Below are 23431 nucleotides of genomic sequence, written 5' to 3'. Positions count from 1 at the left end.
TACAAGGATGATCTCCCGCCAGAATGTGATTTTCCTGGGGAGATTAAATCATCACTCTCATATGTATCCCTGCGTTGAGAATGAAATTTCATGCAGGCGTTCCTGGCGTTAGCTTAAGTGCACCAGTGGGAGCCCTATTAAACATCTGAGCTGTGCTGTTTAGAACAAAAATTATTGCTCCAACTCCGAGAGATTGAAATGAACACTTAGTCCAATGTGAGGACATCCTCGGAGACCCAGGGGCTGTGAGTCGACTTCAAGTTAAGGGCAGAAGAGCCCATGGGGACATTGTTTTACAAGACTAGTTCCAAACGGTCGCAGTCGTTCTGGCATCTGATTGGTGCCAGAAAATCTTTATTTTTCTTTCTGCCCAATCAGAGTGAAGTGTGCTTTGGAGTCTTTACGTGTGTTTTAATACGGACAAGAAGCTCTAGTGTTGCTCGCTATGTTTGTTTGAGCCGTGAGAAGTTTCAGTCTCAGCACACAATGTAAGAGAAATCGATCAGATTGTCCGCGAAAATCTTACCGGTAATTATACTGAATACTTTCACAGGTATCACAAGAGAACGTGTTTAAAAGTTTGCTAGGTTCGTATAAAACATAATGGTTGCAGGCATTGATATGTCGCTTTAAATGTTGAACGAGATGTAATCTCAATTCTTTCTGCCAGTGTAGATTTTTTGTATAATTTGATGTAACTGAAACTTTTCCAATCCCGTGAAGCTATTTCGTCGCACGGGCCACGCAGGTATGTCGAGCAACTGGCGCTTACGCAGCTTTCTGTGCGCGTCAAAATCTAATCTAATCTTTGCCTGAAAAAAAAAGAAAAGAAAAGCTAAGCGTGGAAACTTTTGTTTATTAGATGTGGGTTGATAACCCTGTACTAAGCTGACATGTACTAAGCAAACCCGCCCTTTGCATCCAATATTTCCTTGTCTTTGATTTTGTTTTCCCCAATGAAAGCAGCATCGATTCCCAATCAGGGAATTCGTCGGAGCGAATATTCGCTCCGACGAAGGGCTAACGCTCAAAATGTCAGCTTTTGTGATCGTTACGGTGGCCAATTTACCATTTCAACTTTGTTGATATATCCAAATTATTTCGTTACCCCCACCGACGCAGCCCCTAACAGTTTCTTTAGAAACTATCAGCCTTTATTCATTGGTCTTCAACAATCGTGGAGGACAGTGGAGAAAGAGATGAAGGAAAACAGCTGGACATGGGGTCACCTGGAACGACAAGCACCCGACAGAATCCAATGGCGCTCTTTGGCCGAGGCCTTATGTGTTTCACAACACGAAGAGGATTAAGTAAGTAAACAATCGACAAATGAGGTGACATGACAATGACCAAGGGAGTGGAAGAGAATCCGTGGCCTTTCGAGCTCAAGAATTTGAAGACTCTAGGCAGCAGTTGAAAGATTAAACTCTTTCCAAACCCCTTCGGTAACTGTTCGAAAACATCTCTCCTTCCCACGATGTTCTCGACAATTAGTTTCTGTTCAGATTTCAATTAGCTAATCGGAAACACAGCTAAGCTTTCTGTAAGCGCTTGCTGGAGGTCGTCCACGAACTTAACGTTCTCTGCAACTTTGGCCACATTGTGAGACTTTACGACAAAGCAAAGATTAGATTTTGGCGCGCAAGGAAAGCTACGTAAGTAAGCATAAGCACCAGTTGCTCGACATACCGGCGTGGCCCGTGCGACGAAACAACTTCACGAGATTGGCAAAGTTTCAGTCACCGCAAATTGTACAAGAAATCTAGAAAGATTTAAGCTTACATCTCGTTTAACGTTTAAAGCGACATATCAACACCTGCAACCCTCGTGTTTTATACGAACCTCGTAAACTTTTATACACGTTCTCTTGTGATACCTGCGAAAGTATTCAGTATAATTTCCGGTGAGATTTTTCCTGAAAATCTGATCGATTTCTCTTACATAGTGTGCTGAGACTGACACTTTTCACCTAGAGCAAGGCTCCGTCGTACGGCCCAATCGCAAGGCCCAAACAACGGCAAAGTGAGCAACTGAGCTTCTCGTATATGTGCGTGTTAAAACACACGAAAAGACTCTAAAGCACACTTCACTCTGATTGGGCAGAAAAACACAAAGATTTTCTGGCACCAATCAGATGACAGAACGAATACGACCGTTTGGAACTAGTCTTGAAAGACAATGTCCCAAGAGGCTCTTCTGCCCTTAACTTGAAATCGACACACAGCCCCTGGGTCTCCGAGGATGATGTGAGGACCGTTCATTTAAGGTAGCTCGTACCAGTTTCCTCGCGCGGGGAACAGGTCACTCTTGCGTGACGCGCGCGAGAGAAACGTGCGAAAGTAGCGCGAGATCAAAGGATGAAAATTCAAAACAAAGATGGCGGCGCGTGGAATTTTATCTACTTTTGTGAGAAGTTTACCTAAGAGCTTGTATTTGATGTGTTGAGCGGCTACTGTGAATGCAGAAGATAGAAACTAAGATAAAGAAGACGATTTTTGGAGAAGTAAAGGTTGCTTCACTTCACATTTAAAAGAAATATTCAACCGATATGAAATCTTGCGACGGCGAAAAAAGAAGAACTCAAGTGAAGGATAATCTACCTGAAGTGGAAGAAGACTTTGAAACTTGAAGGAAAATAATATGATATACCCAGAGGTCGTGTGTAGGATTTTGAAGATGAGCCCGGGAGGCTATCTTGGACAGCTGTTTAATGATTTTCTTAATTAGCAGTAAACGTCTGTAGACATCAGATCGTAGGCGCGCGCGCGAGCACACGCTAGCTATACCAGATCATGAGCAAATGTTGATCTTATAGAATCCAGATTTTTAAATGTGCGAGAACGCGCGCGGAAATTGCTAAACTCACGAAAGCTATTGCATGAAAACAAGTCCGGTGACCCCTTCTTTTTATTGTTCCAATATGATAATAACGTCGAAAGGAATCATCAGAAAAAAAAAACTAGACAATTCTACGGAAGGAAATTTGCGATGTCTGAAAATTGCCTTTTTTCTAGATTTTCTGAAATTCCGCTCGGTAGAATTTTTTAAAAATCTTAGTGTATTTTCCTTTTCAAGTGCCAAAAGCAATCACTGCAAAAAAATCATGGGGTCACCGGGTTAGTTTTCGAATTATTCAAGCCACAAGCTAAAAAATGCGTCTGAACAAGCCTCTGAAAGCGTTGCCATGGAAACTGCTAGTTACGAAATGACACCTATTTTTGGATAACCAATGATTATATAATTCAACCCCGTAAAAGTGTTCAACCGGCGTTGGTCAGTCTTTCTGTCGTATTCTTTCAAAGTTACAAACCATCAAAAAGACGAAAACCGGTACGAGCCACCTTAACAAAAACTGACAGATAAGTCATCTTTTGACCTACGCGACAGCTTTATCAGACAGCTATAAGCACAAGCCTTTGAAACGTAACCATTGTCTGATACAAAATGAAGAGCCAGTTTCGTTAAAGTCAATTTGTGTGATGAGACTAAAATGTAGTTTTCAAGTTTAGTGTATGACATTTTTTACCTATATCAAAGCCGCGAGAGTTCAATAGCTGTTGTTTGTTTTTACACTTGCCTAATATATAACCAATTACAAACTTCTACGGGAACATTGCATGTGCTGTGTTTGACTGTACAAGATTATTCATGTAGCTTTGGATACAATGAATATATGAAAGTTCATATATATTTTGAACTGCGGTTATAGATACGTATGATGCACGATCCTCGCAGTAGAGAACGCTATTTATGCAATAGCGAAAATCAGTCCTGAAAAAAATCAGGCCTGTACGGGATTCGAACCACTGACCTCTGCGATACCAGTGCAGCGTTCCACCAATTGAGCTAACAAGCCAACCGGGAGCAGGCCGTTAAGTTGATTCGTAATAAACCCGTGATGATAAATCAGATACAATGAATATATGAAAGTTCATATATTTTTTGAACTGCGGTTATAGATACGTATGATGCACGATCCTCGCAGTAGAGAGCGCTACTCATGCAATAGCGAAAACGAGACCTGAAAAAAATCAGGCATGTAATAAAAAAAAAAAAAAAAAAAGAAAAAATATATATGAACTTTCATATATTCATTGTATCTGATTTATCATCACGGGTTTATTACGAATCAACTTAACGGCCTGCTCCCGGTTGGCTTGTTAGCTCAATTGGTAGAGCGCTGCACTAGTATCGCAGAGGTCAGTGGTTCGAATCCCGTACAGGCCTGATTTTTTTCAGGTCTGATTTTCGCTATTGCATAAATAGCGCTCTCTACTGCGAGGATCGTGCATCATACGTATCATGTAGCTTTGTAAGTCACGCACAGACGAGCTGTGAGCCCGGCCTTTAAAACGGATCAAGCCTCCATCAAGCGGTAGGTACAGTGACAGTATGACGTAGTATTATTGAAGTCACCTCAATATCATTGAAAAAATCTAAACTGTAATGTTGGTGACGAGGAAATGTACGAAACTCGTCACTAAAACGTACATTTCGATACTCTTGGATATTTGACTGCGTTACACAATTTGACACGTGTTGTGTGTGCTGAGATAAAGGGCGCCCAGATGACATTTTAATTTATGCACTGCAGAAATTTACGTAGTTTTTGTGGTTTTAGACCATTCTGGCGGGAGATCATCCTTGTAGCCTGTGGTGAATAAATTTGCGAGTCACGCACAGTTGACCTTTGCGCCTTTATATGATAAAGACAGTGTAGCAAAGTAATGAAGTCACCTCATTATAATTTGCTCAATATGCATTCGAAAAATAGAATATTGGTGAGGACAAAATATACCAAAATCGTCACTAAAACGTATATTTCTATATTCTTAGAATTTAGTTGCGTTACACAGTTTGACATGTGTTGTAACGACTGAGATAACGTAACTGTCAAGTTAGTCGCGCGCTCAGATGACATTTTAATTTATGCGGTACAGAAATGAGAGCATTTTAGCTTAGTGTATAGCCTTTCCTTGAAAAAAAAGGTTTTTAGAACAATGGGTCTTCGTTTCAGACCTGTAGGTCTTCGCTTTAGACCACAGGGTCTTCATTTTAATAATGATAAATACCACTGAACCATCATGTAGCCCAACAGAAGAACCAGAGATAACTACCAAAGATCTGCACATCAAGAAGCATATAAAGAAAGTTGTAAATGAGAAACTTGTCAAAAACGTCGAAGATCAACAGTGGCAAGGAAGTCTTTTAAAAGCAAGATGGCAAGATTATCAACTGAGCCATGAAAATTGTTTTGCAAGGTTCAATAAATGGCAATGTGCTCCTACCCACTGTATCGCAGGCATCTTCTAACTGTACGAACAGCTCACACCAACAAAGGTCTACATGGCCTACAAGACTGGAACAACGGACAAGAACGATGTCAAATATAGAATGTGTGGCGAAGGTCCTGAGAGCATGGCACATGTACTGGCTGGATGTCCATCATTAACTCAGTCCAAGTACTTAGAAAGGCACAATTTTGTTTTGAAAGTGTTCTTCTTTGAGATGCTCAAAGACCTAGAGCTCGCTGATAGTACTCCGCCATGGTTCTCAGATGTGAAGCTCAAACCTCTTTATAAATCACCTGATGCTGAGGCATACTGGGATGTACCAGTATATGCTGATCATACATATGTACGATCTAATCGTGTGGATGCACGTTTCATCGACCACAAAAACAAGAAGGTACTTATGGTGGAAATGAGCTGCCCTTGGATCAACAACAGAGACAAGAAAGACAACGAAAAGACTAAGAAGTATGGAGCACTTAGACTTGACCTGACAAAACAACACCCAGAATACAAGATCTCACATGTAAACGTCATTATAGATGTACTTGGAGGATGGTCTAAAGCTATGGAAACTCAAATGAAGGGCATCTTTGGTACAAGATACAAAGAAATATTGCTGAGAATGCAGAAAGCTGTATTAAGTAGCACTCTGAACATTGCAAGAACATTTAAACTGGTTACATCGTAAGAATTTTAAGGACATTATGATTTGGTTTTTATGAACAGTATTTTATGAACATTTTGAGTTAAGGATATTTTAAGAGCTGAACAGTACATCATGAACATTTAAAAAAAAACATCTTAGTATTGGGCCAATTGACACTTTTATTGTTTTATATTGATCATTTATATTTAAGTAGTATTAGATATTATTATAGTTAACAGTCCTGTCATGCAGATAGGCTACGAATTTTCGCCCTATCTTGCTTAGCTCACTAGCATCCAAACGTGTATACTGCATAATAATAATAATAATAATAATAATAATAATAATAATAATAATACTTGGAGGATGGTCTAAAGCTATGGAAACTGAAATGAAGGGCTTCTTTGGTACAAGATACAAAGAAATATTGCTGAGAACGCAGGAAGCTGTATTAAGTAGTACTCTGAACATTGCAAGAACACTTAAACTGGTTACATCGTAAGAATTTTAAGGACATTATGACTTGGTTTTTATGAACAGTATTTTATGAACATTTTAAGTTAAGGATATTTTAAGAGCCGAACAGTAAATCATGAACATGTAAAAAAAAAAAAACATCTTAGTATTGGGCCAATTGACACTTTTATCGTTTTATATTTATCATTTATATTTAAGTAGTATTAGATATTATCATAGTTAAAAGTCCTGTCATGCAGATAGGCTACGAATTTTCGCCCTATCTTGCTTAGCTCACTAGCATCCAAACGTGTATACTGCATAATAATAAACGTACTGCGAAAGATGCAGAGGGCAGTGCTCTCGGGCACGCTGAATATTGCCCGGACTTTCAAGGTGGCAGTTTGAGTTCCTGTTAGAAGGAGGACTGTAGACACAACGGAAAAGCTTTTTAGGATTAGTTAATGTACATTTATTTTTTACTCCATGGGTCACAGGTTACGGTTTTCGCCCTGTGCTACCTGATTAGAATGTAGCATTCAGTTGATTTCTCTGCGATAATAATAATAATTAAATATTTATATTGCGCAAATTAACATGTGGATATGATCAAATGCGCATCACAACACTTTCCGGGGGGCTTTGGCCGGACTGCATCAGCAGTTTACAAACAACCGAAGGAAACTTATTTGAAGATGCCCCCTCCCCTTCAATTCCCAGTAAACAGGCCAGACCACATCACAGTAATCTCGTGAGTGGGTTCTTTAACGTCCACTGCCTAACCAAATGAACTAATTATTACATGCAGGAGACGGGACCTACGGCTTATTCATCCTTATCCGAGAAGACTAGAATGTCTATCCATTTCTTGATATTATAAAAAGGTAGCACATTCTACTCGGTTATTTAAAGACCTTGAGTGTTGGTCCGGCCGGGGCTTGAACCATCGACCTCGACCTCCCGCACAACAGTCCAGCGCTCTTTTTACTGTGTTTACGCGCAGTTTAATTGCGATGTGAAAATTAATGGGAGGGTTATAAAATAAATAAACCCCGTTCTGGCTTGCTGGTAGTCTCAAAATTTCATATTTGCAATCGAAGCTTCGCTTCTCGGCCAAGTATTCATTTTTCGGACAATCTCTCAGCCGCGGACATTATCAGCCGACATAACAGCCGCCCGAACGGGTTTATTTACTAAATATTTGGTCAAAAAAAAATTCATTCCGCCGAATGTAGTCACGCGAAGGTTTGATATCACTGGTAATAAATAATGGTAATTAATAATGGTAATTGAACTAAGTTGAGTGCAATTTGTATAGGTAATCACATGATTTCGAGTGCAATTTGTAATAAATAAGCACGAGTAAATTTTTTCAAAGACTAACAAATTTGCATGAGCCCGTAGGGCGAGTGCAATTTGTGGTCTTTGAAAAAATTTACAAGTGCTTATTTATTCCAAATTGCACGAGAAAATCATGTGATTATCTATTAATAATATACATGAAAAAATACGAGGTAGCTCCTCATAACTACGCAGAAGAAAAGCGCGCGCATCACGTGGAAAAATGACATTGACCTTGACATTGACCTTGACACTGACATTGACCAATCATTCTGACCAATCAGAATGTCTGGTTTGTTTCTTTCTTTGCAATGAATTAACTCTCTTCTGCACTGAATTAACTGAAAACTGCATTCATCCAAACCATCAGAACTGAGAAATTTTTTCATGTATATTATTAGGTCTGAAATCATCTGCGACACAGAGTTCAATTACGTCCTTAATATATCCATTTTGAATTTGCAAAATATGTCATTCAAATACAGCATTTTAGACTGTGCAAATATTTAAATTGATCCAGTATATTAACCTGGATATAAAGGTGGCACAACGTGATTTGCGTTTTCCTACATTTCACTGTTTACTTTAAACAAGCCTCGATATCAGATTGTTTTATTTTCAGCGATTTAAAGAAAAAATGTTGCGATTCGTGTATCAGTCGCACCGATGAGGGCAAATCAGATTGCAAGGATCACCAGTGATTTCAAAATGGAAGTAATAAATAGGAGAATCGTTTCAAAAATAATGCTGGATCTCGTTCACGGGCCGACTACGGTTAATTTGCAAACGGCAGGATTACATGAGGGGCGAACGGATATTGGGAAGAGAAACATTTGTCTGTTCACAGCTTTCTTTCTATCAAATGCCCACTACCGTTTAGTATTACATGTTTTTTATTGTATTTCTATTTTTATTTTGCTACACATGGTTGATACCACCTTTTACTTTTGAAAGCTGATCCATTTAGTACGGTAAATGACGTTTTAATGTATCCATTTATTTAGTTATTTATCTAATTATTACGATCGTGCTGGTGAGTTAGAACTTGCGTGAGACAAAGCCCATAGTCTATGCTATCTTACCTTGTCCTCCTTTGTCCTTTTTGACAATTTTTGCATGTTTGGAATTCGGCTCAAGGTAGATTCAAGCTGCAATTGTTAGAAAGAAAGCAAAATCTGAAGGACTGGTGAATAAGCTTGTGCACATCCCTACACCCACCTGTGGCAATATGCATTCAGTAATATCACATTTTATGTCCGGTTTAACATATTGTGGTAAGAGTTACGCAGTTTTAGGTACACTAACTCGACACAAAAAGCCAAAAACGCAATGGATCCACCAACTAAATTTACTGCTTCTCTTCTCCTCGAGTAAATGAAGTAATAAAAAAGAAAAAAACCCAAAAGGTTCTGCTTTGAAAAACTTCTCTTAAACCAGGAAGTATATCAGTGCGCTCCTCGCTCAATCAATTTCTTTTTTTTTTTTGCACTTTGAAATGAGCTCTGAATTCATGACTTAAGTATGCGCATCGAACTTTAAATTAAACTGTAATGTCAAAGGAATATTTTTTATCTATCGTCCATTTTAAAAAAAATCTCTGTAACTTCTGAGAAACGCAAGGATTTCGTCCAAAGGTCGCTTAGGGAAAACACAAAACAAGTGGTTGTGGTCACTTAAGAAGTTCTAGTAGTGGTTGCCTAAGAGAGAGTTCGAAGCAATTGTTTACTGAGAGAAACAGAAGAGTTATTTGCGAAGCGGTCCCTCAAGGGAAGGAGTCGCCTGATAGAGTAGCATAACAAAGAGTTAGGGTGATTCCTCAAAAAAGGAATTCTCTGTCTCGAAAATTAAAATGAAAAATATAGGTCACCGTGCTTGTTTAAGAGATATGATGAGCCAATCTTATCCCATTTATGTAAGTAATGGCACTAAGCACGCGCGTCATTTCATCGGTCCAGGTACATTTGCGGTGGCAGAAAGTAAGGATTTTTAACGTAACACTTGAAAAAAAACTTGATAGGAAGAAAGTTTCGAGCGTATGAAACAATTTGATGTAAAACTTGTGCAAAAAATCGCGCAATTTTTGAAGACATCAACTGAATAGGTTCCTCGAGTCGTTGCTTTCAAGGCCAAAATTTGCATCATCGAGTAACGGGTTGCGTGCAAGCGTCTAGCTATCTTTTTTCCGTCATGAATTTCTTGGAATTTTTTCGATTTAAAGGGGATAATTTATTCATCGAAATTGAGCAGTAAAAAAATAAGTCACCGTGGTCGTTGAAGAGCTAAAGGCCATGGTACCTCTTTACCTGGTTCATTGATTAGAAAACAATACCGTGTTCTCGGAACGCACGCGCACTTATTCACCTTATTACGTGATTTTTATGATAGGATCCGCAATGCAAAAGTGAGGAATCACCTTAACCATATTTTGCACTTAATTCTGTCTAAAATCGTACAAGGTTCAAATCCTAAGGTCCTGAGATTCACATTACTATTGTGGACAACAGGCGATTTTCAATTTTTGTATAAAGAAAGGAAACCAGACTCATTTGCATGCTTGCCTATTAAAACTGACCCGTTTTCTTTCTTCAGAAAGAATAGAAAACTTCCTCTCCATCATAGCAGGGTTATCCTTCAAGTCCTTGCTTGCCAGCTACAAAATAGTTAAAAGAGCAATATTCATGCTAAGATAAAATTGAGTCAAGGATAAGCTCACCATATGTATAACTTTTTAGACTTTTTAGACTGTCATCTTAGTAAGTTTGAATGTCAAAATGAATTTTGAGGAACACCACGCGATAGAGGCAAATTTCGAGTGCGAGGCATTATTGGCCGTATCGATCTTCATTTATATGAACTTGATGTGTAGTATCTGACTGACACATTTCGTTCCGCTGAAATTGGAAGAGTTTAGTTACTTAAATTTAGCAATACGAGTAAATTTTTCAGACTCACAAAATTGCACAAGCCCGTGTTTTCGTTGTGTTTCTGTTGTGTTTTCGTTGTGTTTTCTGTGTTTCGTTCGCAACAGTCGGCCGACAGATATTTTGGGGAGCTGTTCTTCTATTTTACCCCTATTTCGAACAGTTCTTGGTGTGTCCCAATGATCTTCGTAACTAATTCGCCGATCGTAGAGCGAGTATTAAAATATTGTTTCGGTAATGTTTAGTGTTGTTTTGATTAAAGGGGGTATGGAAGTTTCTAAAGAGACTGTGTAGGGCTGCGTCGATGAGAGCTATTACAAGATAATTTGGTCTTATGGACTGAGTTGATAATTTAAATTGGCCACCACAAACAGTTTCTGAAGCTGACGTTTCGAGCTTTCGCCCTTTAGTCAGCTTTAGAACTCTTTAGTCTTGTTTTGTTTGTTTTCTTATCAAGACACCGTTCGCTCCAACAAAAATGCTTCCTCCCAACAACACCACAACCAAAATCCATAATTTTCTCTTTTCCACAAGAAAAGCAATCATTATTATGATAACTTGAAATCTACCATCAGAGACTTGGTCTCACGCCGTTGAAATTTCTAATTCTTGACTCGCGTAAACAGGACGTGCAACAAGGTGGTTGGTATTGATCACAAGTCCTGGGGCCTCTTCCTGTGAGCCAGGAACGAGTTCAAGATGTATAAGGTGCTACCTTAGAATAAGTCTCATCCTGGAACCCTTACCAGCTGCAATACTATTGTCGGGCTGACCCACCTTCTGCTATGAAGATATCAAGGTTTTACAAGCGACAGAGGGCGAGGGAAAATATCTGAGAAAGTGAACCAGCCAGATTCACAATAATCAAATCAAGAAGCCCCAATGAGCAAGCAAAGTATCCGTCCATGATACAGATTTCCAGTTTTCGCCAACAGTCGCAAAGCGGACAGAATTTAATTTTTTTTTGGAAAAGAACTTGAGATGCAGTTTCGATATTCACTTTAAGGGTAATGTCGTCTCATGAACTATAAGATTATCATTCTTCTTACAGTTCAATCACTATAAACCTAAAAAATTAAGGAAAGGCATGCCTGACTTAGAGCGAAATCATACTTGTATTATGCGAATAATACAAGCCAAGTTAGCGCAATGTCATGAATACAAGTTCTTATTTTTAGACTTTTCCATGTGATTGCTGGCCAGGTACTCTCACTGAAGAAGTCTCAACTAACATTTCCCTGAGGTGTTGAATTTATCATTACCTGATCACCTTTACCTCCGAGGTCCTTCTCAGGTACGTTGAACATCACTATAAAAATAATTATAGAAAAAACAACCATAGTAATAAAAACTATGATGATTCTAAGCACTTGAATATTAAAACGATATTCATTGAATAATTATAATAAGAATGGTAAAAATAATAACAATAACGAACTAGATTCTATTGAAGATATTTAAGTCTCAAAAAATGAACAGATTCGTGAGATTCATACAGAAAGTTACGGCACACACACACATACACACACATACACTCACACAAACGAACACAACTGATGACGTGCACATCATACTAAATGTAAAAATTGAATCATATCATTGTCAAAGCACCCACAAGAAACGACTGTGGCATGTTCTTCCGCGCTTGGCTAGTGTCGGGTTTACACTTTATATTAAATCTTGGTGCATGAAGTCAAGATCGGTCATGAGGGAACTCCGAATCTTTAACAGAACTACCATAGTAACTCGAGATGACCTTGGTTGTGCTTCACTGCGCTCTATGATTAGGCAACTTCTAAACCTTTTATACGACAAAAGGGTGACAGGAACGGGTGAGCGAGACATGTGCTTTACAAAGGGGAAGGTCAAAATAATTTGAAGATGAGCTCACTCCATTAGCGCCAGCCCTCCCCAAGTATTCTCGTTCCAAGAATCCTCGCTCCTTTGACCAGCGGTTGAAAAGAGAGACTCAGTTCAAATCTAAGCAACAATTGCATATGATTCGCATTTCAAAACCTTGGCCCTGGAAGCATACGCACCTATGTAAAAAAACTGCTTTGCTTCCAACACTACACGTTGCTTCCCCTTGGAAGCATACGCACCTACGTAAAGAAATGCTTTGCTTCCAACACTATACGTCACTTCTGCTTGGAAGCATCCGCGCCTAAGTAAAGAAATGCTTTGCTTCCAACACTACACGTCACTTCCACTTGAAAGCATCCACACCTTGGTAAAGAAATGCGCTGCTTCTAACACTATACTTCACTTCCACTTGGAAGCATCCGCACCTAGGTAAAGAAATGCTTTGCTTCCAACACTATACATTCCACTGCTTTGCGCTATTGTACTCAATTTTTCAAGAGCCAAAAGATCCTTTATTTCAAAGGGATCGTTGAGAGTTTAAACGTGGATGTTGCTTATAATTCCTGATGGTTATTGAAGCGCTTGCGGCCCTACGAAACGACTGCTACTGAAACACAGCGGTTTCTCAAACCGGTTCGCTCCGTACGCATATTCAGACGACACGTCATTCCAACACAGTTGTCAAAGTAGAAGCAAAACCTCTGCTGGACAAGGTTAACGAGGCTTCTTGAAACAAGAACGTTCCTCTAAGTATTGACTGATCTCTAAATAACAATAACGTCATACGAACCATTTTGTTTGGGCTCTTCTTGTCTTCCCTCCCCACCAACATTGTATGTTGAGTCGTTAGAAGTAAGACCGGCAACCGCGTTATCCCCTCCAGACGTGAAGCTTGTTTCAGTTTGTGCAGGCTCACCGTATAGACGTCGGGTTCGTCCAGTGTGGGTACGAATCATCTCCTCACCAGACTGACTGTCTTCAAACACAACATCAAACCTTTTTCAATAAAAAAGGAAGAAAAAAAATGAAGCATAGTTCAACTAAGTTCCACATTGAAGGAATGTAAGTAAGAATTACTGCATCGTTCTTGGAAAGAACATGGCCAACTTTCGGGGTTAACCTTACGTGTCTCAATGTTTTTTTGTGACCTGCCAACGGCGGCTGAAAATCAACATTAGGGTAGTTTGCCAATGGGTGGCTTTTTATAAGATCTTTTTTTTCGAAGTCTTAGTTTTCAAGGTCTAAATTTTCGAAGTATCAGTTGCCGTCGCCATTGTTCTTGAGATCAAGCTCCTTACAGAGGTAGGGCATAGGTTCAACTCCTGATAGGATCACCGCGATGATTCTTAAAATTGTTATTTTTCATTGCTAATAAACTGTTTGATTTTCCAAAATAACTAATAATAGCGCTGCATCTTTTCAAACAATACGCAACAACGGCTTCTGAAATCAAAATCATCCATGCCGAACACGTACATGATGGTCGCCGGCTTCTCTGTAAATGCACTCACCTTGTTAATAGGTCTGTTTTCTTAACTACCATTCCTGGTGGTGAGGTGTAAGGGCCTGACTCTACAGTGTCTGGACTCTCTTTGGAAACAAGACCTTTAGCCTGGTTCTTCTTGCTTTGGCTGGTCGCAGTGGACAATGTAACGCTAAACAGAGAATTCAGTAAATAGAGAATACATCCTTGTTTCAGTTGTTCACAATATATTTGTTAGCTTATACCACAAACATAATTTAGTTAATTATTACAGAGGCTTCAGCATCAATTCCATGATGACTGATCTCGCAAATGCAAGTACTACTGATTAAATTATAGTCTTGTGTAATATGAATGCAAAAAGATGACATTACAGACCTTCCACAAACCTACGCTACATCACTATGAAAATCCCTTTAATATTCACTACGCTCACTCTACCTCAATCTATTACGTACAAGCCAGCCTTAGGAGACCAAAGTAAGATCACTGAATACTTTATATATAATTAAAAGATCATTTAGTCGGTGTACATATCATTAATCGTGATTTAAAATTTACTTAACGTTTGTAATAGGCAATGTCCACAAGAAAATTTTTACGTTATTTCATCCTTAGTTCAAACAAGGTATATTCAATCAACTACCTCCAATCAACGATTCACAATCAACCATTCACAATCAACGACCCTTAAACGTCTGCATTAATCAACTACATGAGGAAACTCTACTAAGTCGACCAAATTATGTCATTTGAGCTACCCTTGTTGATTATGTACCTAAGCGTCTATTGGACCGTGATTATTATATCTTGAGTTTCACCGACTTGTGTTTGAATGCTTAAGGTTTGCCTTGTTTGAAATGTACAATATTCAGTCTTGTGAGGGGTGTGGAAAACAAATGACGTTATATAAATTTTCCAGGGCAGATTTACGATCATTAGGGAAAATGTGCAAGAAATCGAGCAATTTGTGTGACTTTCTCGGGTTGTTGTTTAATAGCTATTTAAGAGTAGAGTACTTAAGTTTTGTTCCGTTACTTTACACGACGTGACTCAGTGGCAGCAGCGACAAACTGCTTTATAAAAAAAATCTGGCTAGGTTGACAACGGCTGCCTGACAACCACACACAGCTGAAATAATGGGATTGAGATATTTTGTGAGGTTGTTTTCAGGTATATAACTTTGAAATAACGCTAAACTTAAGACGATTTTGATTTATGTATTAAGTGTTGGTTAAAAGACAAAAAGAAAAAGAAAAAAAAAACATCTCCGCAGAGTCAAAAAAAAAATCGAATCTTGAGGTTTAAAATTAGTGAAACTCAGCTATCACTGTTCTCTCCATTGTGGGTGGTACAGCTGTATTTGCATATTGAGTCATCGCAATGCTCCTTTTCTACGGCATATGGTATTTCGTGGACTGGACTGGACTGGACTGGACTAGTAAAACGCGGACTAGTAAAACGCGGACTAGTAAAACGCGGACTAGTAAAACGCGGACTAGTAAAACGTGGACTAGTAAAACGCGGACTAGTAAAACGACAACAAAAAAAAACAATTTCATACGAAGGCGATCATAAGACTTAATGGCAAGCCAATTTAGTAAGTGACAATACCTGTTTGACTTTTAAGCTGCAAATGGGTTTGACATGCGCCAGATACAAACGAATTTATAAGTTTAGGCTAAGAAAGAATTTTATTCAGCACCAGTTCAAAATCCTAAAATACACTTTCGTCGTAAATTTCACGGCAGAAACGCAGGAATTCGATGAATAAAAGTTGCATTAAATCTCTTTGTGTCTAGGTAGAAAAAGTCTCATTGACTTCAGCTTTTCGGTGGAAGAAAAACCGATTTACACACGCCATTACAGAAAACAAACAAGCAGACTGACAACTCCAAAACACATATTTGCATTCACTTACAATTTGACTTTCCGTGAAATTTTAAAACGGAACAGAGGTAAATCTTCGAAGATTAATCGTCGTTAGAAATAAAAAATACTTTCCGTAAGATCTCCGTTTTTCTTTTTACGAGAAAATCGTCGCATGATCATTTAACTCGCGTGTGTTTGTCATACCAGTACTGCTGTTTCTTCAAAAGCGTATGCTTCTTTCTTCTTTAATTGACAGGTGTCACATCGTGATAGTTACTTATCAAAAAATGTTTCAAAATTTGCTCGGAAGCCTTTTAATAACCTTTAGAAATAAGTGTTTCGGCGAAAGCTTCCTCTTTAATTTGAATAACGTTTGTTTTCTTTATAACTCACTCGCTATCAAATTGTTAAGTTCAAGGAGGATTTTCCCGTAATTAAACTCGTAATTGTAGCCCTGATTCATTCGGGTTCCTTTGGCAATCATTTAAGGAGACGCGAGCCGACAATTTTCGTTTTCTAATGCAACTGAGTCAAGACAATTTTACTTAGGGGGGTCGCATTACAGTCAAGTTTTAATTTCACCGGCTTTCGAAAAACCTAAAACCAATTTTTTTTTAACGGGAAAACAAAAATGAAATTGACAACATTAATTAGGATCGCATTTCAACCGGGTTAAAATGGAAACGTCAATCACGCAGTCAATCTCACATCCGGCAAAAATAAACATTCCCCCGAACTAACCATGCGGCGAAACAGAACACTTTGCATGGCGATTATAGTCTTTTTGTTTTCAGCTATTTAACAACAACAAAAAAATCAAAGGTTTGCTTTTGTTTTGCAGATGGAGAGATGGAGAGATGGAGAAATTGAGAAATGGAGAAATTTCCCGCTCTTTTTGGTTTTATCTTTTTTCACACGCACGCACAAATGACAACTTTGTCCGCAACGGAAGCGGGTCCTTTAGTTTCAAAAAAATTTGGCAAAATCGGTGAGCCCCACCCAGGCACACCGGCGTCTTTGATGATTTTTAGAATTTTGAAACTTTTAGGAACCCGCAGTAATTGGGTCGCATTAGAAAATGCTTGTGTTGACAGAGTTTAATCCCTAGAGTAAACAATTCGGTCGTAATGCGACCCGAGCCTTAAAGAATCCAGGATGCTACACCAATTTTTGAACAGTTCAGAAATATACGAACAGTTCAGAAGTTCCCGTTACGGACCGACCTATGCTGGTGAATAACACTTTTATCTTTTTCTAACGCATAAAAACAATGATTGCTAAAAGAACCCGAATGATTAGGGCTACAATTACGAGTTTAATTACGGGAAAATCCTCCTTGAACTTCACAATTTGATGGCGAGTGAGTTATAAAGAAAACAAGCGTTATTCAAGTTAAAGAGAATGTTTTCGCCGAAACATTTTTTTGATAAGCAACTGTCACGATGTGACACCTGTCAATTGAAGAAGAAAGAAGCATACGCTTTTGAAGAAACAGCACTACTGGTATGACAAACACACACGAGTTAAATTATCATGCGACGATTTTCTCGTAAAAAGAGAAACAGTTAGAGATCTTACGGAAAGTATTTTTTATTTCTAACGACGATTAATCTTCGAAGATTTACCTCTGTTCCGTTTTAAAATTTCACGGAAAGTCAAATTGTAAGTGAATGCAAATATGTGTTTTGGCCGGGAGTTGTCAGTCTGCTTGTTTGTTTTCTGTAATGGCATGTGTAAATTGGTGTTTCTTCCACCGAAAAGCTGAAGTCAATGAGCCTCTTTCTACCTAGACACAAGGAGATTTAATGCGACTTTTATTCATCGAATTCCTGCGTTTCTGACGTAAAATTTACGACGAAAGTGTATTTTAGGATTTTGAACTGGTGCTGAATAAATTCTTTCTTAGCCTAAACTTATAAATTCGTTTGTATCTGGCGCATGTCAAACCCATTTGCAGCTTAAAAGTCAAACAGGTATTGTCACTTACTAAATTGGCTTGCCATTAAGTCTTATGATCGCCTTCGTATGAAATTGTTTTTTTTGTTGTTGTTATCGTTTTACTAGTCCGCGTTTTAACTAGTCCGCGTTTTACTAGTCCGCGTTTTACTAGTCCAGTCCAGTCCAGTCCAGTCCAGTCCAGTCCAGTCCAGTCCAGTCCAGTCCACGAAATACCATATGCCCTTTTCTACACTACACGTATCAAATGAGTAAACATCAGCACATACCCACTAGTTAATGGATCCTGTTTTCTTGCAAAAGGAGTTGCTACTTTCACTGCACCTGGTAATGGTGTGGTTAGAGCACTGGCATGTGATTGACAGCTTGTCATGTCTGAGCTTGTGTGGTCTCTTGCTAGATATGAGCCAGGGTAAGAAGTCCATTGGTAAACAGCTTGCTGTCGTTTCTTTAAAGGAGTTGACTGTTCCCAAGTCTTTCTTCCAATGAATGGTCTGCTTTTAGTGCTGGGTGTTTGTACATGACTGTGCAAAAAAAAGTAAAACCCAGTCAAAAAATTAATAACTTTTGCCCATATTCGCAATACTAACCCAAGACAGGAAGTGGTTGTTTAGCAAATGTTGGGCCTCTAGCGAAATATTGTTCCGGTCATTACTGATATTACGCAGCGATTATGCAATGCTACCTTTGGGACTTTTCATAATCAGATTAATCCTTTTTGTATTTTTTTCGCTTAAAACTCCAGCAAAACGTTTGTTTCTCCACAAAGTTATAGAGACATTTTTTTAGACTCTATTTCACCTCTGCCTAAAGTTACCATGACTACCCAACGTGGAATATGCGTTCTAGTAAACTTGTGGCCAATAGCCTTTCCGACTTAAACTAGGGAGGAGTAAGACAATTTTTCCGTGATATCACTAAGATTTAGAAGTTTCCTCGTGAAAAACAACCCCGTATAGTATATTAACTTCATCGAGATGTTTCCGTTGACACAGGAGTAAGCATGTGACATATTCCATTAGCGGTCACCACTGTAACCCAGGTGACCAATCACACGTATTGCAATTTTGAGATGTATCAAGAAACTAACCTGTCAGTTTGAGCTTTATGGTTACTGTTAATAGCTAAGAAATACCTTTTATCTTGAAACACAAGTTCCATTGCCTGATCATCCAACAGGTTATTTCTAGAAACTAGTTTTAAAATAGTTCTGAAAATATTCAAAGGAAAGGGCGTTAGTTCACTCGTGTCCCAATAGTTTTATCTTAAGAGACAATGAAATATATGAAGTTCATATATTTTGAACTACGGTATCAGATACGTATGATGCACGATCCTCGCAGTAGATAGAGCTATTAGAGCAATAGCGAAAATCAGACCTGAAAAAAATCAGGCCTGTACGGGATTCGAACCACTGACCTCTGCGATACTAGTGCAGCGCTCTACCAATTGAGCTAACAAGCCAACTGGGAGCAGGCCGTTAAGTTGATTCGTAATAAACCCGTGAAAGTGATAAATCAGATACAATGAAATATATGAAGTTCATATACTTCATATATTTCTCCTCCTATTGTCTAAAGATAATTACGGTTCATAACCCACCAATCAAAATAAAATATATGAACTTCATATATTTCATTGTATCTGATTTATCACTTTCACGGGTTTATTACGAATCAACTTAACGGCCTACTCTCAGTTGGCTTGTTAGCTCAATTGGTAGAGCGCTGCACTAGTATCGCAGAGGTCAGTGGTTCGAATCCCGTACAGGCCTGATTTTTTTCAGGTCTGACTTTCGCTATTGCTTAAATAGCTCTATCTACTGCGAGGATCGTGCATCATACGTAGTTTTATCTTAAGCTAAAATATTGTACTTGACCCATAAGCCAGAATTTTATTACTTTGTCAAACCAGACGCATATCACCTTGAAGCATCACAATCTCCTCTTCTTGTCTAAAGATAATTTCGGTTCATAACCCACCAATCAAAAGCGCAGCTTATGACGGCTGCTTATGAAGATACTGTGTGGAGCTTTTATGAACAAAGGAAAATTTGAGTTATAGTCAGTGCCAGAAAGCACTTTGTAAGTTTTGGTAGTGTGGTTCATCTGAAGAAAGGCAGACACAACTTTTTCTACAAATTTCGATCAAAATTATGTTGAGGGATTAGTAAGCAGTAAATGTCTGAACAACTCTGTTGTAATTAACACTTAAGGGAAGTTGAGGAAAATGTTAATGAATGCAAAGTTACAATCTACTTTGGATAAACTAACGGTGTCATTCATTTGAGAGAAAAAACGTTATTTTCTCCTCGTATTTTATCTGGTTTTAAGTTCTCTTTCACATATTGTTTCCTCTTGGCCAGCAAATTTAGTAGAAGTATAGAGATACTGGATCATAACTAAACACCTATGATTTTGCATTAGTGTTTACTTTCAATTGAGCTTTCTTTCGTTTGTAATGCACTAGTCAGTTGGTTTCCCACCACCCCTGAAGGGAAAACTCAATACCCCTTATCGCATTTACGCCCACTGTACGAGAGCTCAGCGGACTTTGAAGTTTCGAAACGAGGCTACCGGGTCACACAGGTAAAACCTTCAAGTAAAATCGAAGCAAACGGCTACGTTTGGAGGTATTTTTAATCATTTTCTTAAGGATACAGCGTGTTCTCGTCATGGTTAGACATTGTATTGCGTACGGGTGCAACATTCTATTCAGAGAATCGGCAACTGACGAGATCCTCAAGATTAGGATCGAAACCGCGGTCTTGCCAAACACGTTTAACTATCAAACTAGAGGCGAACAAAACGCACATAAAAACCCTCTCAAATAAAGAACTTACAAACGACCAGATTAATTTACTGGCAAAAGGGCTTAAATTCATTCCAACACCCGCTACAAAACAAAAACAGATCAGACAACAACTATTGTGTGACTTTGATCAGTTCGCAAGGAGAATGCGTCTGATTTACATAGGGGAGGACAAAAAAACCCATCCCTGCCACGTGAAATCTACATGGATACCACCAATACAAAAATCAGTAGCCCTTGAAAGCTATTTAGAAGAGGTTAAAAGTGACCTTTCAGAAATAGAAATTACAAAGCCAAAAGATAATTTGCTTCCGGCCGAACGCAAGGCGCTGAGGGCCCTGAAACGTGACTCTGAGTTAAACCTCAAAAAGGCCGACAAAGGAACAACAACCGTAGTCATGAACAAACACGAAAAAATTTTTCCGTTCCTTTCCGAAATGACAGCCATTCTTTCAATCATCCTTTCGTGATGCCAGGACAATTACCACTAAGAATTTCAACCTTTTCCTCGGCAGAAAAAACCGCAGATTCCAGAGTTATGTGGTCAGACATGGAGTGTTTCTGGTGTTTCTCGAGAAACGTTGACCCGATAGCCTCGTTCTGAAACTGTAACTCCGCGGACCCTTTGCATTGCAGACAACAATTACTTATCGCTTGGGTGGGCATGGCAGAGGAACCTACAGACTAGTGCTTAGGTCGCATAAACAAATTGCTTTGGCCATTTTCTATATAACTGGACTTAAGACACGCGTTTTTTCATCCAAATAAATCCTTTTAGCTGAGGGAGGCAGTTTGTTGTTTCTTTACTTCCTGAAATATAAAAATGGTTGGCTCTCTAGAACTATCTTGGTTATACAAACATGTTATAACAAACCAACCGCTCAACATAGCTACTTGAGGCTGAGTGCAAATCCAGTAAACACATTTACGTTTGCTATTTTATTTAACAAATAGGCCTTATTCATGTTTTATTGTTTCCATCTGAATACCTAGTTTCACCTCCTAGCCTCATGCCAGACTGGTGCATTTTAAAACGAAAGTATTCCCCGAACACCAGAATCAAATGAATACCTACATGACAACTATTGAAAGAGGCAAAGTTTCATGAAAATTTCAGTCCACACAAAGCTTGGGGTTGAATTTTCAGTAAACGACATCATTATCCATAAGAGCTTTTCATTGAATCTCAAAGGAGAAGTATCATTACTGTCACATCCATTGTGGAAGCCATGAAGTTTTAACTGTGTGGCGTCTTGTGAGAGATATGATACTAAAGTGATAATACTCAATTTATAGCATCACAAGATTGAAAAGGAAAAGGATTTAGAAGGATTTAGTGCAAAGTATAATCCAACTTGGCTTACTCTCTGAGGCTTTCCATTTCACATTGGGACAATTCCAGTTTATCTCGCATTGCTTTGGAAGCACCCTATAAAACAGACATGTATAATAGAGGCTGTTATCCTCTCAAAACATACATTAGATATGTTTGTGTGACTGGAAGAGAAATTGCTGTCTGCATGGCAACTGCAAGGTTTAACAACTAGATACTAGAGGTGGTCCAGAACGTAGAAATACTCACTCTAGCTTCTTGGTAATCTCTGGCTAAAACATCATACTCCACCAACATCTGTTTAAAAAGTCCAATAATCACACATTGCCAAGGTAAGTAAAAAGCACACACAATCCATGCCGGTATAACCAATAGACGAACAGACAGAGAGTCAGAGACATAGACAACAGACAGACAAACAAAAAAAAGCTAGATAGACTGACAGAAAGTTAAATAGAGTCAGAAAGACAGCAAGCTAAACATATCAGGTCAGAGACAGCTAGATAGACAGACAAAGAGACAGATAGACAGTCATACTTCTAGAAAGGTTGAAACAGAAATACATACAGACAAAAAACAAACATACAAATAAAGAGACAGTAAAGCAGACAGATAGAAAGGCAGAGATGTAAACAGACAGAAAAACAGATAAATAAAGAGACAGACACAGAAAAAAAAGACAGAAGGTCAAACAGATAAAAAGGCATGTAGACAGAGAGACAGATTGATAGACAGGGGAGATAGAAAAACTGAAATAGACAGACCAATAGACTGAAGGATATAGAAAGACAGACAGACAGATAGGCAGATAAATAGGCAGACAGGTAGAAAGAGAAACAGACAGAGAGACACACTGGCAGACAGACACATGTATAACTTAAAGGACTGACAGAGGAGAAAAACTCAGATAGTCTGGACATCTAGACAGAAGAAGAGATAAAGACAGACAGACAGACACACAAATAGATAACCAGACAAAATGTACAGATGGACAGGTGGTCAGACAGAAAGACAGAGATAGGTAAGCACACAGACAGATAGATAAACAGCTAGACAGCTGGAAAAATAGACAGAAAAGTGGACAGACAGACAGACAGACTGTGAGTGATAGACTGAAGACACAGAAACACAGGCAAATACAGAGACCAATAGACCTACACAGACAAACAAACAAAAAGACAGACAGCTAGGTACACAGACAGAAAGATACACAGACATTAAGGTAGAGACAAATAGACCACCCTTCAGGAGCACTTGCTAAATGCTTCGGAGTATCTAGGCCCTTCCAGTTCACCTTCAAAAAAAATTGCTCACCCTTTGAAGGAGGTCCTTGTCTTTTTTACTGCTTGCTTCAGATTCCATCTTTTCCTATAAAGACAGTGTAAATTGTTTAGTACTTACATTGAATTTGCTGAACGTTCAAAACTGTTGGTAGCAGCAACTTATTTTGTTCCT

General features: G+C 38.7%; 1 protein-coding gene across 3 annotated transcripts in view; it reads right to left on the bottom strand.

The window, feature by feature from the left end:
* Window positions 1–23431, bottom strand: part of LOC111321782 (uncharacterized) — a 31916-nt gene that overhangs the window by 3250 nt on the left and 5235 nt on the right. The window contains exons 5-15 of one of the 3 annotated variants that reach the window (XR_015994540.1): window positions 23291–23344; window positions 22226–22273; window positions 22008–22072; window positions 18968–19042; window positions 18102–18356; window positions 14033–14176; window positions 13312–13517; window positions 11921–11967; window positions 10310–10387; window positions 8820–8885; window positions 6734–6823 (exon numbers count right to left, since the gene is read on the bottom strand). Coding sequence is in view for 2 of the 3 variants with exons in the window: in XM_088742796.1 (XP_088598922.1) it covers window positions 5327–5359; window positions 8820–8885; window positions 10310–10387; window positions 11921–11967; window positions 13312–13517; window positions 14033–14176; window positions 18102–18356; window positions 18968–19042; window positions 22008–22072; window positions 22226–22273; window positions 23291–23344 (1071 nt within the window). In the remaining variant the exon portion in view is untranslated. Of the gene's footprint in view, window positions 1–5288; window positions 5360–6733; window positions 6824–8819; window positions 8886–10309; window positions 10388–11920; window positions 11968–13311; window positions 13518–14032; window positions 14177–18101; window positions 18357–18967; window positions 19043–22007; window positions 22073–22225; window positions 22274–23290; window positions 23345–23431 lie in introns of all 3 variants that reach the window. The other 2 variants (XM_088742796.1, XM_022924749.2) reach the window with 2 other exon arrangements.

The sequence above is a fragment of the Stylophora pistillata genome, chromosome 13, assembly GCF_964205215.1.
Source record: "Stylophora pistillata chromosome 13, jaStyPist1.2, whole genome shotgun sequence".
NCBI lineage: Eukaryota > Metazoa > Cnidaria > Anthozoa > Scleractinia > Pocilloporidae > Stylophora > Stylophora pistillata.
The sequence above is the reverse complement of the archived record's forward strand: the minus strand, read 5'-3'. Positions and strand labels throughout refer to the sequence as shown.